Genomic DNA, 27,459 nt, shown 5'->3' on the forward strand with positions numbered 1-27,459 from the left:
TCTGTTTATCCACTTTTCAATCTGCCAACTTCAAGACAGTCTGCTATGAGTTGTCCTTGGAAAATTTTTCCAGAAAGTTTTAAAGTCATATGCCCATACATACATACGCCTAACTATATGAATACATGGGTCTATTTATGTSTGTGTGTCTTTGTATGGCTCTGATTCATATTCAAAACCCACTGAGGATTTTTGAGGGAAGCTGATGGCTTAGTGCATTTCACTTTTTTATTTTCTTATACGGGTGTTTTTCCTGCGTGATAAKGAAATTATCTTTCTTAAGAACCAAAAGCATGGTTCTACATAAATAAGTACTATCCATAGGTTGTACTTACTGCTGCAATCGAAGCAGTCTCATTCTTCACTGCCTGGTTTCAGTATACATTGCAAACCATATTAAAATGTTTATGTAAGTGTGCATTTAAGTGTTATGGCACACCTGACACTGRCTGGATGCTTTTCTGTGTGGTGTGGTGCATGTCCACGTGCCTGTTCATGGGTTTGGCTTCTCAGAGCCTTGTGCCTTGAGAGCTGCTGTGCCATTTAGGCTGACTCAGCTCATCTACGTGCACTGAACAGATGTGTAAGTTGAAAGGCAAATGTAATCTACTTTCCTTCCAGCCTGGCTTCCTGAAGAACTTGGTGCAGATTCCCTGTAAAACAATGTCATTTCTCCTGTGTTGTCCTGACAGCTTCTTCTGGGTGCTGTGGAGGCACATCGGGTTACTTCTTTTTAACAAGGGAAACTCATTCAAGACATTTTTCCGGGCTCTCTGGTGGCTGCTCTTTGGAATAATGCTACTTTGCTCTCCTGCACATTGCTCTGTCTTTAAAATTGGACTGCTTGGACCATGGAACTGTGACCCCTTCTTCTCCAGAGCCTTTCCCCATGTGGCTGCCAGGTTAGCTCTGGGACGGATCAGCAGAGACCCTTCACTAGATCTTGGCCACAGGCTGGATTATGTGATCCTGCAAGAAGAATGTGAGACACCAAGAGCCCTGGTCAGATTTTTTGACTTTGGAAAGCTTTCCTCAGCTTTCATAGGCCCTCTGAACCCTGGCTTCTGTGAGGTGGCTACAYATTTAGGGGAAAACTGGAATAAAGCTATCTTCTCATGGACGTGCATCAACTATAAGCTGGATTCCATCATCCACCATCCGGCATTTGCAAGGACTCTGCCGTCTCCAACTCAAGTTTTGTTTACAATAATGAAATATTTCAAGTGGGCTCATGTTGGCATCATTGCATCCCATGAGGATATTTGGATGYACACAGCCAAGGAGTTAGCAACTGTGCTCAGAAACCACGGGCTACCTGTAGGCATTGTTACCTCCGTGCATAAGGGAGAAAAAGGCATTGAAGACACCTGGAATGAGATTAAAAAAGTTAATGACATTAAAAGTAAGTGTTTTGAGTCTCATTTTTTTTTTAATTATTTTTTTCCAGGGAAGGACTGCACTGTCATCCAATGGACATACTTTAGAGTACGAAAACTTAAAATGGTTTAAGTCAAGCAGAATTCTGTCTCAGATGTTAATGCAGCCAGGGCTTCACATAAAAGAATGCTGGGCATCTTTTATGTTGTGATGATGATGATAGCATAAAACAGTCTGCTAYAACCTGAAAGATTGAATCCAGCTTGTCAGAAAAACATATTTAGTAGCTGGTTCTCTGTGTTGGCTAGTGTAAAGAGGAGTTTATAGAAAGGTTTTGTATTAATGRTGATTTGTATTGTGGAATATCAAAAATCAGTACCGATATCAAAAAGCTCGCTTTGCTGCTGTGTCCTGTATTTCAGATCTCCCCACCAGACAGAGGCCCCATGGCATTTTGCAGGCAAAGACACAGACTTTGGGACAGTTGAGCATGAACCAGATGTGTAAACACAACTCAGTGTCCAACCTAAAATCTGTTTATTTGGTGACAGGGTGGGTGTGTGSAGGTTGGGCATTGCTTACAGCTGTGGGGTGTCTGTCAGCTCAGGGCACACAGAGGGAAAGCTCAAGTCTGGGTCAATTGTTAGGGTTAAGGAAAAGCCTTGTGGAATGGGCATTTGTTGAATCCTGTTGAACCATGTTGCACCCTGCRGTTGGGAAGGGTTTGGGCTGCAGCTCATGTGACCAGGGAGCAGCCTGTGTGATTGGCATGTCCCTGACTCGTGTGTCAAGCTGTGATTGGTCAGACAGAGCCCTTAGATCCYKCCTAACCAGAGATGTGATTGGACAAGAAGGTTTGTAGGCGGAAGCCCTGCGGAGCAAACAGCCAATGGGTGCTTTGCCTGGGAAAATTGGAAGTATAAAGAGGCACAGCTTTTTGAGAATGAAGGATTTCTTTGAACCAGCTGAAAGGAGTCTGTGTGCTCTGTTCCCCACATTGTCACAGTCAATGACAACAACGACCACAACTGCTCACCATGTCGACCCGTGCCTCACTTGTGTCAAAATTTCACTCCATTCCTTCTGCTTTCCAGCTCCAGGAATGGGTAACACTTGGAGTCTCCTTTATTAGATGTTACAAATCTCCAGAGGCTGAACAAAATGGGTGTGGCTCCCAGTTTCCTCAGCACATAGCATCAGAATCTGACCTGACAGACTGTTTCAATCAGCCCTTTTATTGGGAGGAGGGAGCTATTTTGTGTTGAAAACCTCAGAGATTAATAACCCTCTCCCCTGTCCTTGTGTTCCAGTTGTACTCCTGTGCATGCACTCCGTTCTCATCGGAGGGCAGGAACAGGCTGCCCTGCTCACAAAAGCTCTGGAAATGGGACTAGCAGATGGAAGATACATCTTTGTTCCATACGACACTTTGCTGTACAGTCTTCCTTACCAGAACAACTCGTTCAGCGTCTTTGATAATGACAGCAAGCTGCAGGAAGCTTATGATGCTGTGCTGACCATCACCCTGGAGTCTGGAGAAAGGACTTTCTATGATGCGTTCAGGGAAGCTAAAGAAAGCGGTGAAATAGTCAGGGATTTGGAAGCCACACAGGTGAATATTCTTTCTCTTGGGCTTTTCTGGGATTTCTCAGCAGGAGACATGAGCAATAGTTACAGAGAAAGTACAGAGAAGAGTCAACTCAAAGTGCATGGTTTCATTTTGAGGAAAATATGGAGAAATGTGGCCTGCACTCATCTGGAAAGATTATTTTTCCCAGATGTCTCACAATATAACTCGCTTGGTTCMACTGCAGGACCATGCTGGGAATTCCAGAGAAAGGGGCTGTCTCTGGGGCTCTCAGATTTGGTTTGCTATATGCTAACTGCAATAGGCTTGAAGAGTTGCCTTTTTTAAAGTGGCTGAAGTTCATGGAGTTTGTAGGGAATCAAAATAAGATGTCCATATGACTGAGAGTTTGAAGGGATAAGACAGACCAATGAAATATTGGATGCTTCTAGGGGGAAATGTTTAAGACCATTGCTGCTGCATTCTCTTTAGCACCATACTCAAAGTTGCTCTTTGTCARCACAATTATCTAAATTTCACAGGAAACCAGTTCTTACCTTGTGGACATTTACAAGAAGAATGGGAGATTCTTATTCTGGTGAAGAGATACAGGATTCAGCTGAGCTGATCTTCAWATCTCCCTATGACATTTCAAAAAATTACAAGTATTTTAAAGGCATAATTTATCAGATCTGCACAGATCTACTTTAAAAGGAGATAAATCATGTCTTGAAAGCGTTAAATTCTTTCCCTTTATTTTAATGAGAGCCCAGGTTAACTATACTGAGTGTCAGGTTCTTCATTGCAGATATTTACATCTGATCAATTAATCCCACCRCAAATGTCAAATTCTGTGGCTCCCAAGAGCACTCCTCTTTTTTCTCACAGGTGTATGGCTATAATTTCTCTTCACTTACCAGCTGTGAATGACCATGTGATTGCAAAAGTTACCATTTGTGGTAAAGGTTCCTAAATCGAGTCTGGCATTGAAGGGAGAAATGCAAAAAGAAAAGGCTCTGTTACTGCACAGAACAAGTTTGCTGTGGCTCTGCTTTGGGATTTTTGCTTCTTCAGGACAAATAATATTGTGACAGAGAAGACCAATTCTTTAGGCATGACAGTTTTCCTGTCCTGGTGTGGAGGGTGGCAAGCCTCTGACTTTGATTTTCTGTTTGTAGAACATGTTTTAATGTAACGTTTTGAAGCAGGACAAATTTGTTATAAATTTCAGCCAAACATAAGGCTCAGAATCTTGGTTTTTCCCATCATAATGCAATTTTGCATGGTTTTAAAAATATTTTGAAATTACATTTTGGGAATCAACTATAAGACAGATATTCAAAGTCATGCATATGTTGGGTCTACCTTCAACCTAAGATACTTCAAACCCATTACTATGTGAGCTTTAATCTTCTGGTATCTCAGTATTTGAGTTCAAAACTTGAACACATATTTTTGCCACAAATCTCCAACTGAAGGTTGGAGTCAGTCCAACTGAAGGTTGGGGCAGTCTGTCCTGACCTCAATTTCTCCTGTATTTTCAGGTTTCTCCACTCTTTGGAACAATCTATGATGCCATTTACTTCATGGCAATGGCAATGCACAGTGCCAGGAGGAAAGGAGTCAGAGCCTCAGGAGCCAACATAGCTGAGCACACAAAAAACTTCAGTTTCCCTGGATTTAGTCACAGGGTGGAGACAGACAGCTGTGGAAAGGGGCTGAACAACTATGTGATACTGGACACAGATGGTCATGGGAACCAGCTTTTCCCAACCCACATGCTGGACATGTCTTCCGTCTCCGTGCTGTCCCTAGGCCAGGCCATCCACTTTCCCAATGACATTCCACCCAAACCCGACTCCAGCTGCTGGTTTGATCCAGATGTTCTATGCACTGAAGGTGAGAAAGAAAAAAAAAAAAGAACCAAAATAAGGCTAAGATGACATTGAGTTCATGCTTCTCCTTTCTTTCACCGTTTCTCTCGCTCCAGGTGGTTATCCCTTTAAACTAGAACTCCCCAACAAGAAAAGTCTGAAATCAGGAATTTGATATAAAAACGCCCAATCATCATGCTGTTTATAATGGGAGCCTTGTGCAGAGATCCCACACTGACCCACAATACTCTCTTATTGCTTGTTAGGTCATAGAATAATGGAATAATTACACTTGGAAAAGACCTCTAAAGWCATTGAATYCAACCATTAACTTAACACTGCCAGGCTCACCACTAAACTATGGCCTTAAACACCACATCTACACACTTTTCTCAACAATTACAGGGCCATTAATCCTACTACTTCCCTGGGCCAATCAGGTTGTTGCTACAATTATGTGCTTGAAAAGGTTTTTGGGGTCTAACAGTCAACAGCTACCGATTTTAATAGAAACCATTATATAGCAAAGACTCAGTCCTGTGTCACCATCCTTTTGAGGGACAGGGTATTAAGAGATTTCCCTTGAAGCCAGCCTAAGAGAGCTGCACAAGAGCAGATGCTTTCAGCATCCTGCCTGTTAACCCAGCTTCTTAATCCAGGTGGCAATGAGGTTTGAAGGACCATCAGAGGACACCTCATCGAGAAAAAAACAATAATCATTACTCAAAATAATTTGAATTACTGTAGACAACAGAGGTAGTAACTGAAGGCTTGAGGGCAGAGATGTCTGTGCTGCTTCCTAGGTTTGTAAGACTGGGCACTGGGGTTACTTACTGTTTTTAATTTGAGGCAACTGTGKTGCAGTTTTAAAGTTCACAGGGAAGCCAAAATCTCAGGGCAGGGTACTTAACCTTCTCTTGACATATTTACTCATAATACTAAGCATTTGCACCTCTTGCTCCAGGGTATGACTTAAACAGAGGATATTAACCACATCTATGGAATACTTCATTCAGTAGCTGAAGAGACTGTTCCCCTTGGCTTAGCCATAATTGAGCTGACACATAAATCAGTGTCACCCTACAAAAACCAGAGATACACTGATCCTACAAAAACTGCCAAGAAATAGAAGAGATAAGTATAATAGTATCATATATCTGATTTTGCACTGCCCCTAGGAACAATGTAGTAATTTAGCATCTCATTGCAGCCTATGGAAAAAAATCCCACTGATTTTTAGAGAGATCAGATTTTATGTTCATACATTTACAGAAGCATAAAGCTCTAGGCATCAATGAAACAGTAATTTATTCTGATTGTTAGAATTTCAGAGACTGAACTTTATGGATAGAATTAAATACCAGCCTCACTCTGGCTTTTTAGTGTGAAGTTAGGCGTGGGGTGGGGCTGGATGTGAAGTTGCCAGGCTACTGTGGTTCCTAATTCCAGGTTCACCAGAATCAGGGCTGARCTGGTRTTCCCAATACACRGRCACACACACACACTGCAGACWCAGGCAGTCACTGACAGAGTAACAYACACAGGAGATTAAATTTTGTGTTTACAARCACCTCTACCCACAGCCAGCACTGCTGGGACATGGACACCACAAATGSCCAAGTCCTGCTCTTATGCACTTCATAATTAGGGTCCAAGCTTGTTACCAGATCTCACAGCCTCAACTCCTGCAGACTCACAAAKGCATTCTCTGGTAGCTGATCCAAACCCAAATCCCCTGATATCCAGCTCTCAAACCCTTCAGCCTCTGCAGGAGCTGACTCCAGACTTGTAATCTCTCATGGATTGCAGGCTCCAAGACTTACCATACTTGTCAGTCAGGTTGATGTTAAATCTGTAAATATCATACACAGACAGAAAACATGGYTACCCAGGAAAAAAAGTAGGCAGGGGTTAAGAAGGGAGGAATTACTGCCCTGATCAAGGGCAGGACTCGCCTGGAAAAAACGCAGTGTGGTTTTGTGTGACAAGCACCTCCATCCTCTCACACATTTGAGCATTCTTGACTCRCTCTATTTCTCCCTTTATCCGTGTTTACCCTTTTCCCTAAAGATCCCTAAAAAGTTTCATGCACTCCCACAGTACCCTTAAAGTATCCCCTAATGACTCTCACAAATCCCATAAGTTCTACCAAGTATGCTGTAGGTTTGCTCTTTCCCAGAAGCTCGTAACCAGCTTGCTTTCTCTTCTAGTTATGAGGTATGGATTGGGAGGGATCTTTCAAGGCCATCTTCTCCAATCCCACATTAGACCAGGTTGCATAAAGTCCCATGGAGCCAGATTTTGAATGCTGCCAGGGGTGGGGAAGACACAGCTTCCATGGGCAACCTGCTCCTGTATGAGGAAGGAAAGTGTGAGGAAGATCAGGGACTGGGGCCCTAGACTGAAACAGTAAAATTTCAGCTAAAATACTCTGTCTTTTCCTGAAATTTATAACGATTTTCAAAAATGCCTTTAGCTTTCACTGGAAAGCTCTGGGTCTCATTGCTTGCAGATGGGGCAAGTGTGACATAGAGTCCTGAACCTTTCCTCAACCCAAATTTCTCTATGTTTGTTTTTGTTTATAGATCTCTGGATACAAACAGAATAAAATAGAAAAGTCAGAAAACAGAAGAGACAGACACAGCAAACAGTTCCCTCTGGAATTTAGCTCATGCAGCCCTGTCAGTTTCCCTTAGCTCTCTAGTAAACACACTCCTGAGCAAAGAATCTGTCTCCAGTGCTTTCTGTTGACAGACATGTTGAGGAGAACATCAACCTTCTGCTTCTCCTCTTCTTCTCTTTTCGGCCTTATAAATCTGTAGCAGAGAATGAAAAATCTCAGATGGGCCAGTGACTCACACTGGCTATCCATTTGGTACCAGTGATAAAGATTTTTCAGCATTTCAGTTCCTGGAGAGAAAGGAGTCAAATGTGAAAAAGTTATGAACTTTGCACAAGCATCTTCTAAAACTTAAAACTTCCCWGTAAGATTGTTTATTTACTTAGGGAAAAGCTTTTTTCCACCAATCCAGGGCTCTAGGTCTCGTTTAGAAAAAAAAAGTGCATGGAAAGAAATAATTAGCATAGTTGAAATCTCATGCAAACCAAGTTAGTAAGTATTTGTGCATTCAAAAATGAACATTGCATAAAAATTGTCTTTGGGCATTCTCCTGGCTGAATATTTGACTTTGTAATCCAATGGCCTGATATTGATGTTTTTCATATTATTGCCTAAATCAAAATGATTTTCTAGTTCACTGATTGTTCTCCTGTCTTTGCACAGGGACTGAGCCTGCAGTCATTATGGTGGGAGTAATGCTGTTACTTGTCCTGGTGGTGTGTGCTGTGGGCCTGGCTTYCCTCATCAGGTGAGAATTGAGTTGGTGCCACTTTTGGCTCCTGTGAGGCTTGTGCTGCAGCCAGCAGTTTAGACTGCACACGTAGAAGGTCTGATTGGGCTCTTGGCTCTCCAGGCACATATCTCTTCACATCTGTGGTGTGTTRGCCCTGGCTGCATGCCAGGCATCCACCTAAGCCACTCTATCTCTCCCTTGCTCAGCTGGATAGGGGAGAGAAAATACAACAAAAGGCTCAWGGGCCAAGATAGGGTCAGGAAGARATCATTCACCAACCACCAAAACAGCCAAAATGGACTTGACATGGGGAAATTTAATTTATTACCGATCGAATCAGAGTAGGATAATGAGAAATAAAATCTTAAAAACACTTTCTCATCTCTTCCATCTTCTCAGGCTTAACTCTACTCCCAAATTCTCTGCTTCCTTCCCACCAGTGTCACAGGGGACAGGGAATGGGGACTGCAGTCAGCTCATCCCATGTTGTTGCTGCTGCTCCTTCTTCCTGAGGGGAAGGACTCCTCACCTTACCCCTGCTCCAACACGGGAAGGATTAGATGGATGTTGGGTCTGAAGCACCAAGAAGGTGGTTATCCCTTYGGAAGTGCAAAGGATGGCATATATATCGAAGAAAGGAATGTGTTATGCGAACATGAGGGCTGAAACCAAGTCTTCTTACTCCATCATCATTCTTGCCTGGATTTCTGTTCTTCATGTTCATGTTTCTTATGAGGCTGACCCTCTGTATTTTCTGCATGTACTAAAGAGAAAGAAAATACCTCTGGAGAGAATTTGGAGCAATTATTTAGGATACATCCTTATTGCCAAGTTTATTCATTCCCTGTTTTGAGCTGGGCTTCAGGTCCCTGCTCATTCCCACTATGTTTATATAGGTCTAGGCATGGGATCATTGGAGCAAATGCAGTAGTCTGCTGGGGAAGGAATAATTTCCAATAATTACATGTCGTATCTKTGTCCCAACTCTATATCCACGGTAGAAATATGCCAGGATGGATTGGTTGGTTCAGGAGCTATGGGTTTCTCTTGGCAAAATCACTATAGCCTCTGGAGTAGTTTGTCTCTAATTATTCATGTCCACATGGCTGAAATTAAAGTGAAAATAGACTGAAATTAGAAGGCATATTTACTCAGCAGCAAGGAGTCYAGCAGAGCAGAGTTCCTAGATTGTTCCATCCAGTTTTGCCTCTCAGATAATTCCCAGATATGTTTTCTTTCCACTCCTGAATCAGATATAAGGCCACCCAGCAAGCGACACCCCAAAAGCTCCCCCGCTTTCAGCACACAGCTGCTTCTGACACAACTGCAGACACTGAGGAGATTGCCTCCATCCTCCCACACTTCAAAACCCTGCTCTGTTCCCTGGCCACCAGCCTCTGCAATTAGGTAAATAAAAATCAGACTTTCTGCCTACTCCAATTGGTAAGCTCTTCCACAAGCACCAGGCTGTACTTGGGAAGGCTTGGTCATGAGTAAAGATGTATGGCCATCTGCAAGGGAAGAAAAAGTCCAGCATGACTCAGACAACGATTTACATTAGGAAAGGGCATGTCTGGAACTAAATTTAAACCATATCATGGGCTGAGWAGAAATGTGGAAGCTCTGGTCTTAGTGCTGTCAGGGATCTGCTGCATGACCTTAAGTGAGTCACTCCACTCTCTGTGCTTAGCTTTTGGCAGAGAGATGTTTTCCTCCTGCTTAGGAGAGGATGTCATTGGTTGAGCAAGGTTTTTCAGATGGACGAGTGAAGTACATAAGTGATGATTTTTTTCATGAGGATGAGCTGGGTGGCTTGGGAAAGTGTGGTTAGAGAAAGATTATAAAACATCATCCTCAGTAAAGGCTGTGGTTACATGGCCAAGGCTTCCTCTGAGCTTCAAGATACTGACTGATCTTCTAAAATGTCCAAAATGGTACATGGAGAGGAAAAGTGAATTGTGGTGATTTTTGTAATGGGGGTATTATATGTGATGGTGTCCTTCTAAGGTAGAGTTAGCAAAAGTCATCCTATTGTCCACCTCATCGGGGAAAAACTTAGGAGAGCGCAGATCAGTCAACTGCTGTAGTGTTAGAGAAGATCTTTAAGCAAAAGAATTGACACTGAGGGTGATGGGGGAGCTTTCCCTTCCATTTTCTGCTCCTGGTTGGGGGGTTGTGGACAGCCTAATAGATACAGTCTGTTTTGTGCTCAGTGTTAGAGCCTGATGGCCATTGAAACTGTGGGATCAAAATGATGACRGGTGATGGCATCGATGTCACATGTGCCATACTGATCATCCCATGTTGCTTTTCCCTCCATATAAACCTGTGACCGTGACAAGGACATGTCTTCTCTGTGCTTCATAATGCACCATTCTATGATACAGAGACTCAGACAGCATGTTTAGACAGTAACTTGTGTCCAGGCAGCTTTTATAAATTAACCACAATTCAGCTTCAGTCCCTGAGAAAAGGCTGATGTGCCTGAGCGTGGTTTGCTCATGACCAGACCAGCTGGACTAATAAAACTTGTTTTTGTCTCCTAATGGAGAATGATTTGGGATATGACAAATAAAAGCAAGCAAAACAAAATATGCATTACATACACATCCAATTAATATTTTTTAACAGATCAAATACAGTTGTCTATTTGTGATGAGACCCTTTGAGATGATAGCTTTTGTTGCTATCCATGTTGAAATGGATAATTCATGACTCRGGATTTGAGTCCAAGCCAAGGCATTGTGACTTGTCTGCTGCTTTCACCAACACCCATTCCCATTCTCACACTGTTTTAGACCCTAAAGATGATTTACTTCCAACCACTTTGCTATGGGCAAGGACACCTTCGACTAGACCGGGCTGCTCAGAGCCCCATTCAGCTTGGCTTTGAACACTTACAGGGATGGGGCTGCCACAACTTCTCTGGGCAACCTGTGTCAGGGCTTCACCCCCTTCACAGAAAAGTATTTCTTCCTAGAATCTAATCTAAACCTTTTCTCTTTCCATATAAAGCCATTCCCCCTTGTCCTGTCACTCCATGCCCTTGTCAAAAATCCCTCTCCAGCCCCCTTTAGGCACTGGAAGGTGCTCTAAGGAATAGTCAAAGCCTTCTCTTCTCCAGGCTGAATAACCTCAGCTCTCTCAGTCTGTCTCCACAGCAGAGGTGCTCCAGCTCCCTAATGATCTTCATGGCCTTCTCTGGACCTGCTCCAACATGTCCACAACCTTCTTTAGTCAGGGGCTCCAGAGGTGGATGCAGCACTGCAGGTGGGGTCTAATACTGCAGGGAAGCCAAATGTGAGGAATTCAGAGGTGATGAACTGGATACCTTCCTAAAATTACAACCATGATTCTCCAACCCTTGCAGGCAGAATATCTTGAACAACCAGCTTTTCAGGGGTCCAAACAAGATAATACTAACCTTGGATGACCTCGTCTTCATCAACCCGAATCTACATAGAAAGGTGAGTCCTATTCATCAAAGGAATTGGTGGAACACTCTAGAACAGGTTTGCTGTGTGGTGTTTTCATACCTATGAAGCTCTGGAAAGATAATTCCAAGGTCATTGCATGTCACTTCCCCCCTCATATCCAAAAATTTCCCATATGCTGAGTGGTTTTGAGTGTCAGATTAGWTGTCAGAGCTTTTATGAGAACATCAAATAGTAGCCTTGATCGTGTTTATTCTAACTGCCAGGGCTTATTCCTTGTTCTTGAGGTTGGATGGTGCACCATGGGGCATATGTCTGTAGGTAAAGCATCCTACCCTCTAAAATAAAGTGTCTGCATTCAAATATATTGGAAGCAATTCCCGGTCCATTTTAGTTCCTACCCAGAGCTGGTGATCTGCTGGGGGATGATCCCATTATTTCCTTATCCAGAAATCATTGCTGCAAGGCCTAGCTGGTGTAGAGGTTTACTCCCAAAAAGGTGGTAGCTGCTTTTTTCCTGCTTCCCTTGCCTTCCAGAGGCTGACCTTGGACAGTCTGGCCGATGCAAACAGCATAGCAGTCAGGAGCAGAAGCCTGAAATCCATAACCCGCTCTGCTTCCTTGAAAAGCACGGTTGCCACCCACGAAACCTCCAATGTGGCTATGTATGAGGTAGGTTGGGACTTCACACAGCCTTCCCCCACTGCCCTTGTTCACTGGGCTGCTTGAAGAGGGAAAGTCTTTGGCTTCAGCACTGTAGGTCCCAGGATGGAGATATCTCTGACACCTGGAGTCACATGGGGTGGGGACATTCACCATCCCAACGCAGCATTGCCAGGTCTGGTCTCTGTCTGAGAAGTCACCACCTAAAGGCATCTTGAAGAACCTTTCTGACAAGACAGGCTTTAGCTGTTGCCATCTCTAAAAGGAACTTTCTTACAAGATAGGATGCAAACAGGAGCTCACATTCCCTTTTGCATTCATATAACTGTAGGGAGCTTAAGCAGACACATTAACCAAGAAAATTCACCCCATCCACCAGCTCTTTCCTGAAAATAAACCTTTTTGGAAAAAAAAGAAAAAGAAAAAAAAAAGGTATCTTTTCCTGAAGGGGAGCAAAAYAAATTAAATAAATTTAATCAATCATTAATGCCAGAAAAAAGCGCTGGCCAGAGATATTTTCCTTTTCAATCAGTTTACACCTGTTTACCAGATACTAACACATCTTCCAGGCATGAAGTTCTGATCCAGGTGAAGGTCTTGCCTCACTCCTTTTTTGAGGATTTTCTATGGAAATTCTTATTTGGGTGCAGTAGATAATGAGCCTATTCCCAAGAACATTAAAAATCCCTAACCACTTTCAAAGTCAAGGATCTGAAATTCAGAGCTGGATCCCAATGTTAGCTGTTGCTCAAGACATTTGCTCTGTCATTTACCYGCCTGTATTGGGATTAGGGGACTGAAGCATCTCTCTTAGGAGGAAAGGCTGAGGGAGCTGGGTCTGTTCAGCCTCAAGAAGAGACAACTGAGAGTTGACCTCATCAATGTCAATAAATGCCTGAAGGGAAGGTGTCAAGAGGACAGAGCCAGGCTCTTCTCAGTGGTGCTGAGCACTAAGACAAGAGGCAAAGGGCAGAAACTGATGCACAGGAAGTTCCACCTGAATGTGGGGAAGAACTTCTTTACTGTTTGGGTGACTGAGCACTGGAACAGATCACCCAGGGAGGGTGTGGATATTCCCCACGCAGGAGATATTGAAGAACTGCCTGGACACAGTCCTGTGCAATGTGCTCTAGGATGACCTTTCTTAAGCAGGGAGGTTGGACCATAAGGTCCCTCAGTTGTTTCTCCCAACCTTAACCATTCTCTGATTCTGTGTTTATGCACAGGGAGACTGCGTGTGGCTGAAAAAATTTGAGAGGGGAGCAGTTCACAATCTGCGGCCAAGCTCCACCAGCATCTTAAGGAAGGTAGGAACAGGGCATGACAATGTGTGAAGGGAAGGTTTCTCAGGGGATGTTTGTGGCTTCAGGGTGTTCTTATTGTGCTTGTCTCACTTTTATCCATTGAATCACACATTGTGGTTGTCGATGAGTCTTGTCTGGTGAAATGTGGTAGAATGGACCACACATGACTGCATCTGACAAATTCACCATAGATCCATGTGTGGGAGTCAGCAGCCTGTAAAACCCCACCACTGAGGGATGATTTTGGACCCTCTAGGTGTGGTATTGTTTTCTAGCTCAGAGCAGACTCAGAGCAAGATGCCACATGTTTAACTCAATCTACTCCAGCAAAGCCATTTTGGTCTAGCAAAAGATTCAATCCAGTTTATCTAAACAAAACGGAGATTTCTGTTCAATTCACTTTTGCTATCTTGCTTTCTTTGTCTTAATGGATAGACAAAGGAAAGCAACTCTTGAAAAGAGTGCCGAGTAGCCAAAAATAAGCCCCAAAGAGGTTGTTTGCTTCCCCATCCTTCTATGGAAGGCTGCTCAGGAGTACAAGAGTGATAAGGGCATCTAATGACATCAAGAAGCTATTGAGCAGATGTCTGGCTGACTTGGTCTCMCTGTGATTCACTGTCTTGTTTCAGATGAAAGATCTGCGTCATGAAAATGTGAATCTGTTTCTGGGCTTTTTCTCTGACTGTGGCATCTTTGCCATAGTGACAGAGTACTGCTCACGAGGAAGCCTGGAGGACTTGCTGAGAAATGAAGACATGAAACTGGACTGGATGTTCAAATCCTCGCTTGTGATGGATCTAATTAAAGTAAATCCATTGCTCCTGCTGAGGCATGATCTGCATGGAACTCTTCCTAAAGTTGTCAGACCTTTCCAACATTACTTTAGGGTGCAGATAAATGTGTTTCATATTCCTAATCCATTTCTGAACCTCTCCATAGTTTATTGCTTCTATCATTACTGCATTTGTCATACAGTCAGGTGACAAATTAACTTGGTGTCTCTGAATGCCAATGGATAAGATAATTCTTAAGGATCAGCCTGGATTTTCTCCTGTGTTTTATAGGGAATCAGATATTTGCATCACCGAGATTTTGCCCATGGGCGTCTCAAGTCTCGTAACTGTGTTGTGGATGGCCGGTTTGTCCTGAAGATCACTGACTATGGTTATAATGAGATCTTGGAGGCACAGAAATGCCCTTATATTCAGCCATCCCCAGAAGGTAGGTGTGATGGGGAATTTTTATTTTTTTTTTTAATATTTGTCCATTGTTTTAAGAGATGTTGGTGCTAATACAGTTTCAGGCCAGTTGCCCCACAAGGATATACGTRCTCAGTCTCACTACATCTGGTTTCCTGTATACCATGCACTGTTATAAGAAAAGATAAGCAAAGGTTTTTTTTTCAGAATTCCCGAAAGTAAAGTGAGTAGCTGAGTGACCTGGTAAAGAAAATATATTTTATTGTAAGCAGTGACAGAACTTAAGCTTGTTGCAGTTGGAGAAGGACTGAATTGCCCCTAAAATCTTATCAGGACTGAATTTCTGTGACCAGTAGAATTGGCTTCACATCCTTAGACCCAACCCCATATTTAGAGTTTTATGTTAACCGAAATCAAAGAAACTTTTTTTTTTTGTTCAAGTTAGTCATCTGAAACACAAAATGGTGTAGGTCTCTTTGAACTAGGTCCTCTACAGGCCAATCACCCAAGGCTGCCACATGAGATTCCYACCACTTAGGAGCAGCATCTCATGGGATCATGTTTGGAGACTTTGACAGGATTTATTTCACTTGGCCATTGCCTTGGGGTTCCTCTGGTAACCCAGTTTATTCTTGAAACCTTGTTTCGACTAGTATGCAGTATTTTGATCCCTCTGTCATGGGATTTGATGCCTACACCTTTCCAGTGTTTCAGATAGGGCAGTTGTCAGAGAAGATTTTCTTCTCCTTCCTTACAGAAGATAAATACGTTTGCAGCAGCAGAAATGTTCCGTATTCCCATTATTCAGAATGCACAGTTTCCAGGGTAACAATACCACAGTTTGAAGATTCATTTTGTGATGAAGCTGGATATGTTTTACATCTGTGTCTTTGTCATTTGAACTATTGGATTATAAAGGCTGTGCATCAGATTGTCACAAACTGCTTTTAGAGAAGCTACTTTCATCTAAAATTAACTACAGAAAATATGTTATTAATTGTTGCTCTATAAAAGAGAAACAACAGCAACAATAAACTCAAGATTCAGTGCCATCATTTTGTCTCAGGAAATTAAAAAAAGGTGTTAAACCTTCTCAGTGGTGAGTTGACTTCTAATGTGGAAGTTCATGGCTGGTGTTATGATACAAATTGTTGGCGTGGCAACTTTAAAAAAAACRTAGAGTGAAACTTGGAAAGTTCTTTTTTTTTTTATCAGCATGGAAGTTTATTGTTTCTAACACATCGCTAGAAGTAAATTATTTGATCCAGTAAATAATGAAGTGTTTTCAAACCTTTCCCCAAATGACTGAAATGACATTTAAGCACATGCTTTGCAAAAGTCTGAGTTCAAGTGTAACAAATGTGATGCYCTGGAACTTTTTAGAATTGCTCTGGACAGCTCCTGAATTACTGAGAGACCCAGACATGAGCAGAAAAGGCACATTCAAAGGGGACATTTACAGCTTTGCAATCATCCTACAAGAAGTTGTTTCTCGGGGTCCACCTTACTGCACATCAGGACTCTCAGCAGAAGGTAGGCAACTTGTAATGTAATGTAAAAATATAGGATATGTTTAAGGCTTTGTACAGAGCATTCATAAAAGGTCTGGCCAAGTCCCCTTATTAATAAGGCAATAATGTATTAGGTTCGTTGCCTTTCTCAGTGGCAGAAGTCTGTTTTCAACAAAATATTCATCATAAACATCAGAATGTGTATTCCGATCACTGCCTTGGTATGTGTCTCATCACGTCTGTCACTGGGGTTGTGTCTGTGGGTATGCCCCAGGATGCTTCAGCCCACTGCAGCACCTCCAGTTTCCTGTCCAAACTCTGACTTTTCATCATAGTGTGAGGTGAAATCTGATGGCAGAATTTCTCACAGCTTAGAAACTCCTTTGCTTCTTTGTGCATCATAGGGGCTGARGTTTTTGATCTGGATAAACCCTTTTTGCAGCATCCTATTTTGTCCATCTGCCCATCTATTTTTCCTTAATCCTTTCCTTTTTAAAGAGGCTCTCTCTGCAATGGAATTTGAAGTGATACATCATTTTACTTAAGTATAAGGTGACTTCTGTCAGAAACAGCAAACAGGTGAACTCCTTAGGAGCTTTGTCTGGTACAGCCATGCTGTGCATCCATGGGAGGAACAAATCACTGCAGTCAGGGTCAGGTCACCAACACTTGATCAGGGAGGGAGTGACAATAATCTAAAATTAGCTGATTTCAGTGGTGGCCCAATCTCAACACATTTTAAGCTGGGCAATCAAGTGGGGTATGACAATTCAGTATCTGCCAGTTCAGTTGGAAAAATGGGGCCCTGACTTTTCTGAGCCTGAAGCTGCTGTCACARTGCAGTGACAATGATGATTATTACCTATCCCACTCTATGATGATTATGATGTATCCACTAAATCAGASCTGGACCTGTGATGTAGAATATGATGCAATCAGCAGATGCTTCCCCCCCTAATCCCCCTGCAGAACCTTCAGCAAATGTTGAAACAAACAGTTTAGTCCTGTTTACTAAYCTGATAAATTGATGAATTTCTACTCGTGGTGTCTTAATCCTAAGGAGCTTTCACTTGTGGTGTGAAGTTCAAAACAATCTGGGGAAGGCATTTCCCCTCGGCTGACCCTGGAAATATTGGGGCCAGATGTTTTGATTAGTTCATTTGGCTGGGTCTGGTAGGATGAGCCAAAATAACTTACTTTAAAGTTGTTTAAGTTTGACAACTTACTGTAAAGTAAGCTGTCAATGCTCAAAAKCTTTGGGCACTCACAGCAACAGCAGGACTCCTGCCAGAGAAAGATTTCACTCCATTTGACTGCTCTGCACTGAGTACAATAAGACTTTTAAATATAATAATTTTGRTGGGTGTTAAAGGACTGACTTCTCAGGGTTTGAAAACCCAAGCCCAGTTCCTTACAAACCTCATTTCTAGGAAGGGAGCTTTAGACAGGGAGTAATTTCCCAGACATTGTTTTGAACTCAAACTGTTCCCCTTAACATATTTTCCACTTTCTCCATTCCCATCAGCCTCCTACGTCCTGGTTCCCAGTTAAGAATGAAACGTCAGAGGCTGGTATCCTTCCTGTCTGGGCTCAGCCATAAACCTCTGCTGTCTTAGAAAACTGCAGGTCCTAGTGGAGAGAGTCAGAGGCAATTTCATTAAATACAAGCCTGCAGGCTCACACATCCATCTGTCACACATCCTTCCCTCATCCAGCTACGTCATTGCTCATAACCTTGCTATCCAGGGATGAGAAGGCAGATTAATCTCTTTTAAATCCTTCAAGAGATTCCTGACAGGGAAAAGCAGAAACCTCCAGCTTCATTTRGTGCAGACACTGGGTGCTGAAGAATAACAGTGGTGACTGAAGAAGCAAGCCATGGACACATGAAAARATCCGTTCCTTTTGTCCCTATCAAGGCCCTCCATCTTACAATGTGCTTCCCGTTCTTCTCTTTGCCACAGAAATTATAAAGAAAGTGAAGAAGCCCCCTCCCCTGTGCCGCCCAAATATTGCCCCAGAGTTAGCCCCTCTGACATGCCTCCAGGTAATGAAGCAATGCTGGGCTGAAGCCCCTGAACGACGTCCAACATTTGAGGAGGTGTTTCATAAGGTCAGTGAACAAAGCAGCTGGTGTAATTCCTTTGTGCTTGTCACAGAAGTGTTTTGTTGTTTTGGTTTAGGGTCTTTTTTTAGTTTAACTTGATTATTAAGGAAAGAAGGAATTGCAGAGCCTTAGACTTCTGACCTAGGGGTGGTGAAGCAGCCTGGACATGGACTTCTTTGTCTCCACATTTGCAGTGTATCTGCACAGGTGGTCTCACGGAGATCAAAGATTTGTAAATTATACACCTTCAGTCAGGTTTGGGTTTTCTTTTCAATATTCTAAATCTTTTAAATGGTGACCATAAATAAAATGCTCCAAAGACTGATAAACACAAAGATACGACATTTGGCATMGGAGGTCTCTCAACTCCAGACTGCTGTTGGAGAATATTCCAGGGAAAAATGACTGTACCTGAGGTCTGTTCAAACAGCTTTCCCAGACATCTGTTCCTGGCCAGGCTTATGGACAGGTACTGACAAAATAGCCCCCTTTTCTGATCAAGCAGTGCAATTCTTCCATTCTTAGAAGGTCATAGAATCATACACTTATTAAGGTTGGRAAAGGCCTTTAAGATCATCAAATCCAATCATCAACCCAGTACCACCACCACGTTCACTGCTAAACCATGTCCTTGAGTGCCACACCCACACTTGAACACTACCAGGGACTGTGACTCCACTGTTTTCCTGAGCAGTCTGTTCCAATGCTTTACAAGCTCTTTCTGTGAAAAAAAGAGTTCTCAGTGTCCAATCTAAACCTTCCCTGACACTTTAGGGCATTTCCTCAAACCAGATACACAAATATCTGTAATTTTTACCTTTCAGCTCTATGAAGCTGTRAATAATTTTAGACCCAGTGACTCCACTGTTGAGCTGTTGGCAGCTTCTAAAGCCACAGATTATCCAAAAGTTCTGGCAGCTCAACTTCAGGTCAGGAGGAGGAAGCACAACTCAGTGAAGAATTGGGAATGAGGTGGCAGTACATACGTGTCAGTGTGCAAACATGGATTTAAGTCTAGTAACATGTAAACAGGTTGCACGTGTTGTTGACACCCTGAAATTTGTGCCTCTGAATGCAAAGTTTTGCAAGTTACCCTAAAGATTGTCCATGGGATAAATGGGGTTGCAAACCTGCAGCYTGACAAGGCTCCACAACATTGTGCATATTAACAACTACTGCAGSGTGATATTTCACCTAACTCTCACTGATTGATGCAAATTCACCTTCTAATTCACCATTTCCCTTTGTCATTAAACCCTTGTCATTGGTAAAGCCAGCCYTTAGCATTGACCCTTCAAAATAAAYTCTTGCTTTTCATTCCTTTCCAAACTTAGAATGCTACCGTGGTGTAATGAGACAGACAAGTAACTCTCCAGTTTGATTTTCCAGTTCAAAACCATCAACAAAGGRAAGAAGACCAACATCATTGACTCAATGCTCAGAATGCTTGAGCAGTACTCAAGCAACCTGGAGGAACTAATCAGTGAGCGGACTGAACAGCTGGAGGTTGAAAAACAGAAGACAGAAAAGTTGCTGTCACAAATGCTTCCGCTGTAAGTACTGGTACTTTAGGTGGTAAAAAAAAAAAACAAACCCACAAACCAAACCAAACCAACCAAATCAGACCAAACCAAATCAAACCAACCAAACCAAACCAAACCAAACCAAACCAAACCAAACCAAACCAAACCAAACCAAACCAAACCAAATCGAACCAAACCAAACCACTCCAAATCAAATATCCCATAGCTAGTCTGGCCAACACCCTCCCCCAGGAGTGAGCTGCACTGTAGACCTGACCTTTAATTTTGGTGAGCACCTTCAAATCAAAGTAAGAAACTCTAATTAATGCTGGTTATAGCCATATGGAGCTTTCTATTTARTGGAAGATCTGAACACAGAAAAGCAAGAGTCTGAGCTCTTGGTCATGCACTAGAAAAGGGTTTGTGCCCTGCTGTCTTTGCTTTTGCTGCTCTTTCAGATCAGTGGCAGAAACTCTCAAGACTGGTGGCACTGTGGAACCTGAGTATTTTGACCAGGTGACCATCTACTTCAGTGACATTGTGGGCTTCACATCCATTTCGGCCCTCAGTGAACCCATTGAAGTAGTTGAYCTTCTGAATGACCTTTACTCACTCTTTGATGCTGTTCTTGGAAACCACGATGTTTACAAGGTGAGGAGTAATTTTATTCTGTGTTTCCTTTCCATCTGTTTTTTTGATTAATACATTGATTTCCTAATGCGATGGTATTTGCTAGGTGGAGACAATCGGTGATGCCTACATGGTTGCTTCAGGGCTCCCAAAACGGAATGGAAACAAGCATGCAGCTGAAATAGCCAACATGTCCCTGGACATCCTCAGCGCGGTGGGAACATTCAAAATGAGGCACATGCCAGACATTCCCCTCAGGATACGAATTGGGCTGCACACAGGTAGGCAGCAGCACCCGCCTGCACCCGAACATCAGAAAACTCCTTCTCAACTGCTTTCTTCTTCCCTGTGCCCCAAAAACCACCCTTACAAGATATTTTAAAATATTCCATATCAACAAGGGTGTTAAAATGGAAAAGCAAAACTCAGAGAGGGTTTGTGGAGGAAAGTGGCTTAGTATAATTTCAAGGAGAGATGGTGTATTCTGTCCAACCAGGAACTGCAACGTGCAGTCACCAGGCTTTCACTGTATGGATAGCTCTTTGATGTGCCATAGGACCTTCAGAGGTGGGATATCAAGACGTCCAGTGATGCCTTTGTAACTCTGTTCTGAAATGAAAAAGCTCAGAAACACTGGCATATGAAGTGAGAGKATAAGAAAGTTGGAGAGATCTATTACAAGTAGAGTACACTGGAGGAAAAATGTGATACAGCTCTTAAGGAGGAGTAATGTTATAAAGAGAACATTATCTCTGATGTAGAAGTCATAATGTATTCAATCAGCAGAAAACTGGCTTGTTTAAAAAGAAAGGAGGGAGTTCCTTTTATACTTATATCCCTTTATAATTTTACACATTTTTTAGTCAATCATTTATCGATTTTTCCCAGCTGTTTGTCACCCRACTTTCTGCCTCTTCCTCTAAAGTGTCAGGTGTTGTCCATTATGGGAAGGCAAACAATGACTGAGAATGTCCAGGAGTCTGGCCCAATATTACAAGGGGTTTTATCCTTCTGCTTATCTGAGAATACTCATATGCATCTGTAATGTAATAATTTTTGCAGCTTTGGTATGCAAGTATTTTGCAGATGTCAATATCCTTGTCCCTGGTGTGCATGTCGGGAGACAGAAGCATAGTAAAGGAATTATCTCACCCAGAATATCCCAAGAACAGAGCTATGACTTGAGCAGAGTAAAAATCATTATTTCATATTTCCTTGACCTTATAAGMTCCTCTTTTGTGTTTGTCTCTGAAAACACATCTCCTTACTTTTTTCTTTGAAGTTYGTGAGCCTTAGCTGACCCTTCACAGAAGTGTGAAGTTTTAAGGAATAGTTGTAGGAGCGCTGTGTGTTTTATAATCTGTCAGAAATTAGATGACACCCAGGTTGTGTTGCCCAGAGCAGGAGCCTCTGGAGCACCAGCAGCACTTTTTCARCATGGAAATAGAGGAATTCAGTGTGCAACATCTGCTGCTGCCTGTTGACAGCAGTTCTACAATGTATCTCTCATTCAGTCAGCCAAAAATACTGTCCCTAGGTGATGTCTACCGGGGATAGTAACGATTTTTTTTTGTTGTTTTTATGAACTATGGATATCTGGAAAGCAGAGTTGCTATGAACTATTGCATTGGGTGTGAGAGGAAGAGGGAGGAGGACTCAGCAGATTTGTTTTGCACAGATCTGGCAGCATTATGCTGTCATGGGAGCAGCCACAAACCCATGTTCCAAAGCAAACCAGCTCTCTGAGCCACTGAGCAGACAGCAGAGTTTGATTAACCCTAGACCCTGTTTCTCTTGAGGAAAGAGGCATGAAGAGGGAATCATCAGSATCATGAAAGCATTGGGGAAGCTCTTGGGGGGGAGGAGAGCTTGGCACTCCTTGACACACTTGACACTTTCACTTTTACGGGAAAGGAGGGAGAAAGGGTGTGACCCCAGCCATGAGCTTCAACTGCTCTCCAGAAACTGGTGCCAAAAAAAGCTCATGAATGCCCTCTCAGAAACAGCAGTAAATGCCATTTGGGCATAGGCTGCCCACATCTTTTCAACCCTGTTTCAAGGGAAAGCTGCACCTCTGGGAACTTCTGCTGGCCCGTGCCCACTTGGGGCAATGCATGGGTAAGGCAGAGAGCAAGAAGACCRGTGTTTGGTCTGCACTTTCTCCCCTACTTTAAACTCCTCCTGGAATCTTGGCTGTCCTCTCTCGACTTCACTGCAGGCCCAGGACAAATCAGCTGACTCAGCAGTTTCCCACTGTCCCTGTCTGGGCTGGGGCAGGACAGTCAGTGAGAGCAGCAGTGAGAAGATAAACGTTTCCACGGAGGCTGAAGAAGATTTGTTATTAAGCCAGGCTCTCTGGCAGTCAGCCCTGCACTTTGCTCCTGACCCTTAAACACTGCAGCACTGCTGATGGTTGTTGCARTGTCTTAGCCAGAGCCTCTCAGTAATTGACCCTTGCAAGCCCTGGCAGAGACATTTCAAAGCAAACCTGTGAACCTGTGTAATTAAACAACCAGGCCATAAGGACCACATCAAAAAGTGCCTCGTTTCTTCTGAGACTTGTTACTGTGGGAGATTTACCACTGGAAGTTTCTCTTAGCCTTTTGCTGAAKCTGTTTGGAAAAGGGGGAACACACACACAGGAGGTGAGGGCAGTGATGAATTAAGTCTTGGATGCTTTCAACACCGAGAATGTGTAATTTGGGGAATGCTTATATGGTAGGTTTGGTTTTGAACCAAGAACTGTCTGCATCAGGACAGGTCTAAAAGCAGTACTTTAGAAAGATGGTACCTTTCCCTAAAAATCTTGCCTCTCCTACATTTTGAGCTTTGCAAAAATAGCTGRATGATTGTACTGACTGAGTAGAGAACCTTAATTCAGGCACCCACATGAAGGCGTTTCCAGGATTTTTAGGAGGACATGTAAGTGAACCCTGTAGAGCTGCTCAGTGCAGGAGAGGACAACTTCTTATGGCTCAGTTGACAAATTGACTTGGTCTCCACTGACTACAGTAGAAGGCCAGCTGCCTTTATTTGTGCTTCTTAAAATGGAACCACAGAATCACAGAATATTCTGAGTTGGAAGGGACCCRCAAGGATCATGGAGTCCAGCTCTCGAGTGAATGGCCCATACAGGGATCAAACCCATCACCCTGGTGTTATTAGCACCATGCTGTAACCAATGGAATTCAAATCCTCCTCAGTGAGGGCTCGTTTTTTCACAGGAACCACCTTTTTGTGTCCTTGAAACACCTATTACAGAAGGCACTTTGGTTGTTACTGAGATTTGTGACTGCTGTTGTCATTCTGTCACCACAAAAAGAAGAGAGATGATGTTTTGTTTTTTCAGGGAAAGCATGAATTAAGAAAGCTTCAGCAAGACCTTTTTTGTGCATATTTCACATTAGCATGCACATAATAAAGACCAATTGGGAACCATAAGGTCCTAGGCCCAGACTATTGACTGTGCCTTCACAGTTGTGCTGTAGGAGTGCCTATAGGTGAAAACCTGACTTCCTGTAGTGGATATAGTTCCTCTCCTGAAAAGCTTGAAACAAATCAGAGTACTGATAAGGATGGGAATTAACTTRTAAGAAATTCTGAGGAATAGTRTTTTGTCCARCATACATTGACASCTKGGAAAAAGAAAACCCTTTTAAATCRGGTTTTCATGATCTCCAGCAGTTTCTGCCTGCTGTGTTTAATCCAGTTTGATCCATTGTGTTCATGTCCTTGCAACACTTTTTGTATGAACCATTCTTTGTCTCTCTTTTTAAAAACCTTTTATCAAGCAATGCTTCATCAGGCAGTAGTTAAAATATGTCTTACCTTTCAGTTTGCRTCCTCATGAAGTATATTAAAATCTGACAACTTTGGGCAACAAATTTTCAGAGTTCACAGCAAGAAGGCTCTTGCAAAGTTCACCACAGCTTTCAGTGATGAAGTTTCATTGTCCTTAAGGTGTATCTGAAAACTATATGAAGAATCAATTTTTGTTAATAAGGCTGAGATCACCATAAAATTACACTGTATTTTACACTGTATGAAGTAACTGATCACTTCTAAATTAGGTTATAATTATTATTATTACTGTTTTAAAACCAACATTCTAACCTATAACCTTTTTATACTATGAAGCCCCTTATCTAGAGCATCATTTCAGGTACTGTTGATGATGTACAGTGTTCAAGTTTCTTGTAATCTTGCATGGAAAAAGATTTCCTAGATATCAGTTATTCTAAATCTTAATTCAGAAGGATCACAACATTCAAAAGGCAGACAAATCCTGAAAAGGCGTGTCTCATAAATGCATCTGATGGAAAATTCAGAGAGTCCTGTCTTTTCTCTGCAGGAAGCCTCACACTGCATTACATTGGTTGTTTTTTGTTTTAATTTTTTTTTTTTTTTTTTGCAGGCTCGATATTTTCTAATGTGGGCAATGAAATTTAGCATCTCCTCTTTCAGAGTGCAGTCTAAACATTAACTAAGCCAAATGCCCCAGATGAAAATTGTCTGTGCTGTTTGGCTCTGTGCTTTTATCTCTCAGTCTGTGGATGTTCATGTGGATCCTGCACACATACCTCTCCCTGACAACTTGGCAGTGATTCTTTGGAAGCTACTTAGGAAGTGAATGGATATTGCAAAAGAATGAGAAAGAAAGAAAAAAAAAAAAAACAGGTCTTGACTAGACAGGCAAGCTAATAATGTCTTCTTTTCCAAGGAGGGACTCAGGGTGGTCCAGAGTGCTGCCAGCACCTCTGTACTTCCAAGGCTGACTTTTAATCTTGTTTCAGTGGGATACAGAGCATGCCACAGGATCTGAACTTTAGTTTTCTCACACAGAAAAAAAAAAAGGCCTTTTTAAAATGAGGTCATGATAGTCCTTGAGTTTCCATGAACTCTGAACAAATTTCTCCCAGATGATGGTGARCTGAGGGCCTACCACACACGACCTTACTCAGACATAAAACACCAGAGTGCAACCCAAAGCAATGCTTAACTTTTGACTGCTTGTAGCAAGCCCCAAGACTGCTGGGATCTTTAGAAAACCTCCTCCTGTATTCCCAAGGGGTTTTTTGAATGTCAGAGGAGCAGATGAGATGTGTTGGCCAGCGATTTGTGCAGGACCAGGCGGGTTACAGAGCTGCCGTGTCTTTCAGGGCCGTGCGTGGCAGGGGTGGTGGGGCTGACCATGCCCCGCTACTGCCTCTTTGGGGACACAGTCAACACGGCGTCACGAATGGAGTCCACGGGATTGCGTGAGTATTTGGGACAGCCAGAGGAGGGGCAAGGCAAATGACACAACTCAGAGCAGCCTGATGGAGAGGGCACCAGTGTTGCCATTGTCGGTCAGCCCTTATAGATCCTGCCTTCCAACCCTGCCTTACCTGCAGTCCTCTGACTCAAATCCCCCCCCCAAAAAAAAAAAAACCTACATGAATCTTGCGCTACTTTTCTCCAGTATGGTTTGGATCTTGCTTTCACTCAGTGCTAAGAACCCTGAATTCAGAGGTGTTCTTGCACAGTAAAATAATGCATTTACTTGCCATGACCAGTACAAAGCAAGGGTTGAAGCACATGTGGACACTGCTTCCATCATCCCCTTGATCAAATAAAGTCCCACTGAGACTGGAGGMAGCGGGAGCACTCCAGATACGAGARCATTTTTACACATTAATAGAAATGCATGTAGATAATTAGTAAACTGTTGGTTATTCTCTTAGGAAATGTAGCTCATAGCTGTCAGATCTTCCTGTACATCTTCAAACTGATGTTCTTCTTTCTTATTTTTAYAGAAAAAAATTAATCAGCTCATGTCCCTTCCTTCAAAGGGGAAAGGAATGTGATTCATACAATTGAAATAAAAGCTCAACAAAAAAAAATCAACAAAGAAAACTATTTTGGAAAAAAATGTTTTAGAAACATTGCCTGGATTGTCCACACCAGCAGAACAATAACAAATTTCAATGAGTTGCAGCAATGGCTGTAAAACAATCTGGGGGAGATGGGAATTCAATAAAGTTCTCCACCTTTGCCCTTTTTGTTCATAGACYAAATGGCAGCTCTGAGTGGAAGCAATTACTGTAAATCCAGGCAGATCTAGATACATGGCCACATTTTTTTATGTTCCCTTACGAACTCCACCTCTCTGCTCTTCATCCCAGCTTTCAAATTATGTTGGGTGTCTGGAGCAGGACAGTGGGCTATTTTTCATTTCTTTCTCATTCCCAGGTTATACTGTGGCAATAGATAAAACAGCAATCCAGCTGACAATGATACTGGAAAACCACTTACCATCTTTATTAAGGGCTGGACTTCTACAYTGAGTGTGTTTGGTGTCTTTCTCCAGGCAGCCCCCAGAGCAGATCTCCCCTCCCCCTGGGCTCTTTGCAGCCCTTTCTGGAAGAATCCATCAATCAGCATTAAACCTTATGTAGAGAAGCACCACACAGCCACACTCCTGCTTTGGAGCACTTTTCCTTCTCAGGGTGAAGCAGTGGGGAACTCACAGTGTGTGTGCAGTACAATGATCCAGCTGCTCTGCTTTCTGTTCCCAGCTTACAGAATTCATGTCAGCCAAAGTACAGTGGAGACRCTTCGCAATCTGAATGAAGGCTATGAAATCATACCCAGGGGAAAAACAGAGCTGAGGGTAAGAAGGCCAGGGCTGTGTGAAATGCTTCACAGGGGAGTCTTCTTGCTTAAGGAATTTTAATATTAAACCTCTTTTTTTGGCCTTCATACACCAATCTTCATCTGAATCCTTCCAAAATTGTCCCTTTCAGTTATTTCAAAACATGAGGTGGTTATTGAGAGACTGTGGGACCGAGCAATCAGCTGTATGTTCTGGATATGATTATTTATATATTAGTCTGTTTAATCCGCCCTTGAAAGAAGCTGCTATTTTCAGTGTCCAA

The 27,459-nt window shown here is 42.7% G+C and overlaps 1 protein-coding gene across 1 annotated transcript in view; it reads left to right on the plus strand.

Moving 5' to 3' along the window:
- The first annotated feature begins 663 nt into the window (after positions 1–663).
- Positions 664–27,459, plus strand: part of GUCY2F (guanylate cyclase 2F, retinal) — a 36,163-nt gene continuing 9,367 nt past the window's right edge. Inside the window, exons 1-16 of the mRNA XM_057377730.1 lie at positions 664–1,402; positions 2,688–2,989; positions 4,489–4,843; positions 8,102–8,186; positions 11,542–11,638; positions 12,143–12,277; positions 13,495–13,575; positions 14,202–14,378; positions 14,637–14,793; positions 16,155–16,304; positions 18,247–18,395; positions 19,779–19,942; positions 20,371–20,563; positions 20,649–20,823; positions 25,702–25,800; positions 27,100–27,194. Of these exons, the coding sequence (XP_057233713.1) occupies positions 664–1,402; positions 2,688–2,989; positions 4,489–4,843; positions 8,102–8,186; positions 11,542–11,638; positions 12,143–12,277; positions 13,495–13,575; positions 14,202–14,378; positions 14,637–14,793; positions 16,155–16,304; positions 18,247–18,395; positions 19,779–19,942; positions 20,371–20,563; positions 20,649–20,823; positions 25,702–25,800; positions 27,100–27,194 (3,153 nt within the window). The remainder of the gene's footprint in view (positions 1,403–2,687; positions 2,990–4,488; positions 4,844–8,101; positions 8,187–11,541; positions 11,639–12,142; positions 12,278–13,494; positions 13,576–14,201; positions 14,379–14,636; positions 14,794–16,154; positions 16,305–18,246; positions 18,396–19,778; positions 19,943–20,370; positions 20,564–20,648; positions 20,824–25,701; positions 25,801–27,099; positions 27,195–27,459) is intronic.

This window comes from Malurus melanocephalus, unplaced genomic scaffold (assembly GCF_030028575.1).
Source record: "Malurus melanocephalus ecotype Western Australia unplaced genomic scaffold, MMel_1.1 scaffold_322, whole genome shotgun sequence".
In the NCBI taxonomy this organism is placed as follows: Eukaryota; Metazoa; Chordata; class Aves; order Passeriformes; family Maluridae; genus Malurus; species Malurus melanocephalus.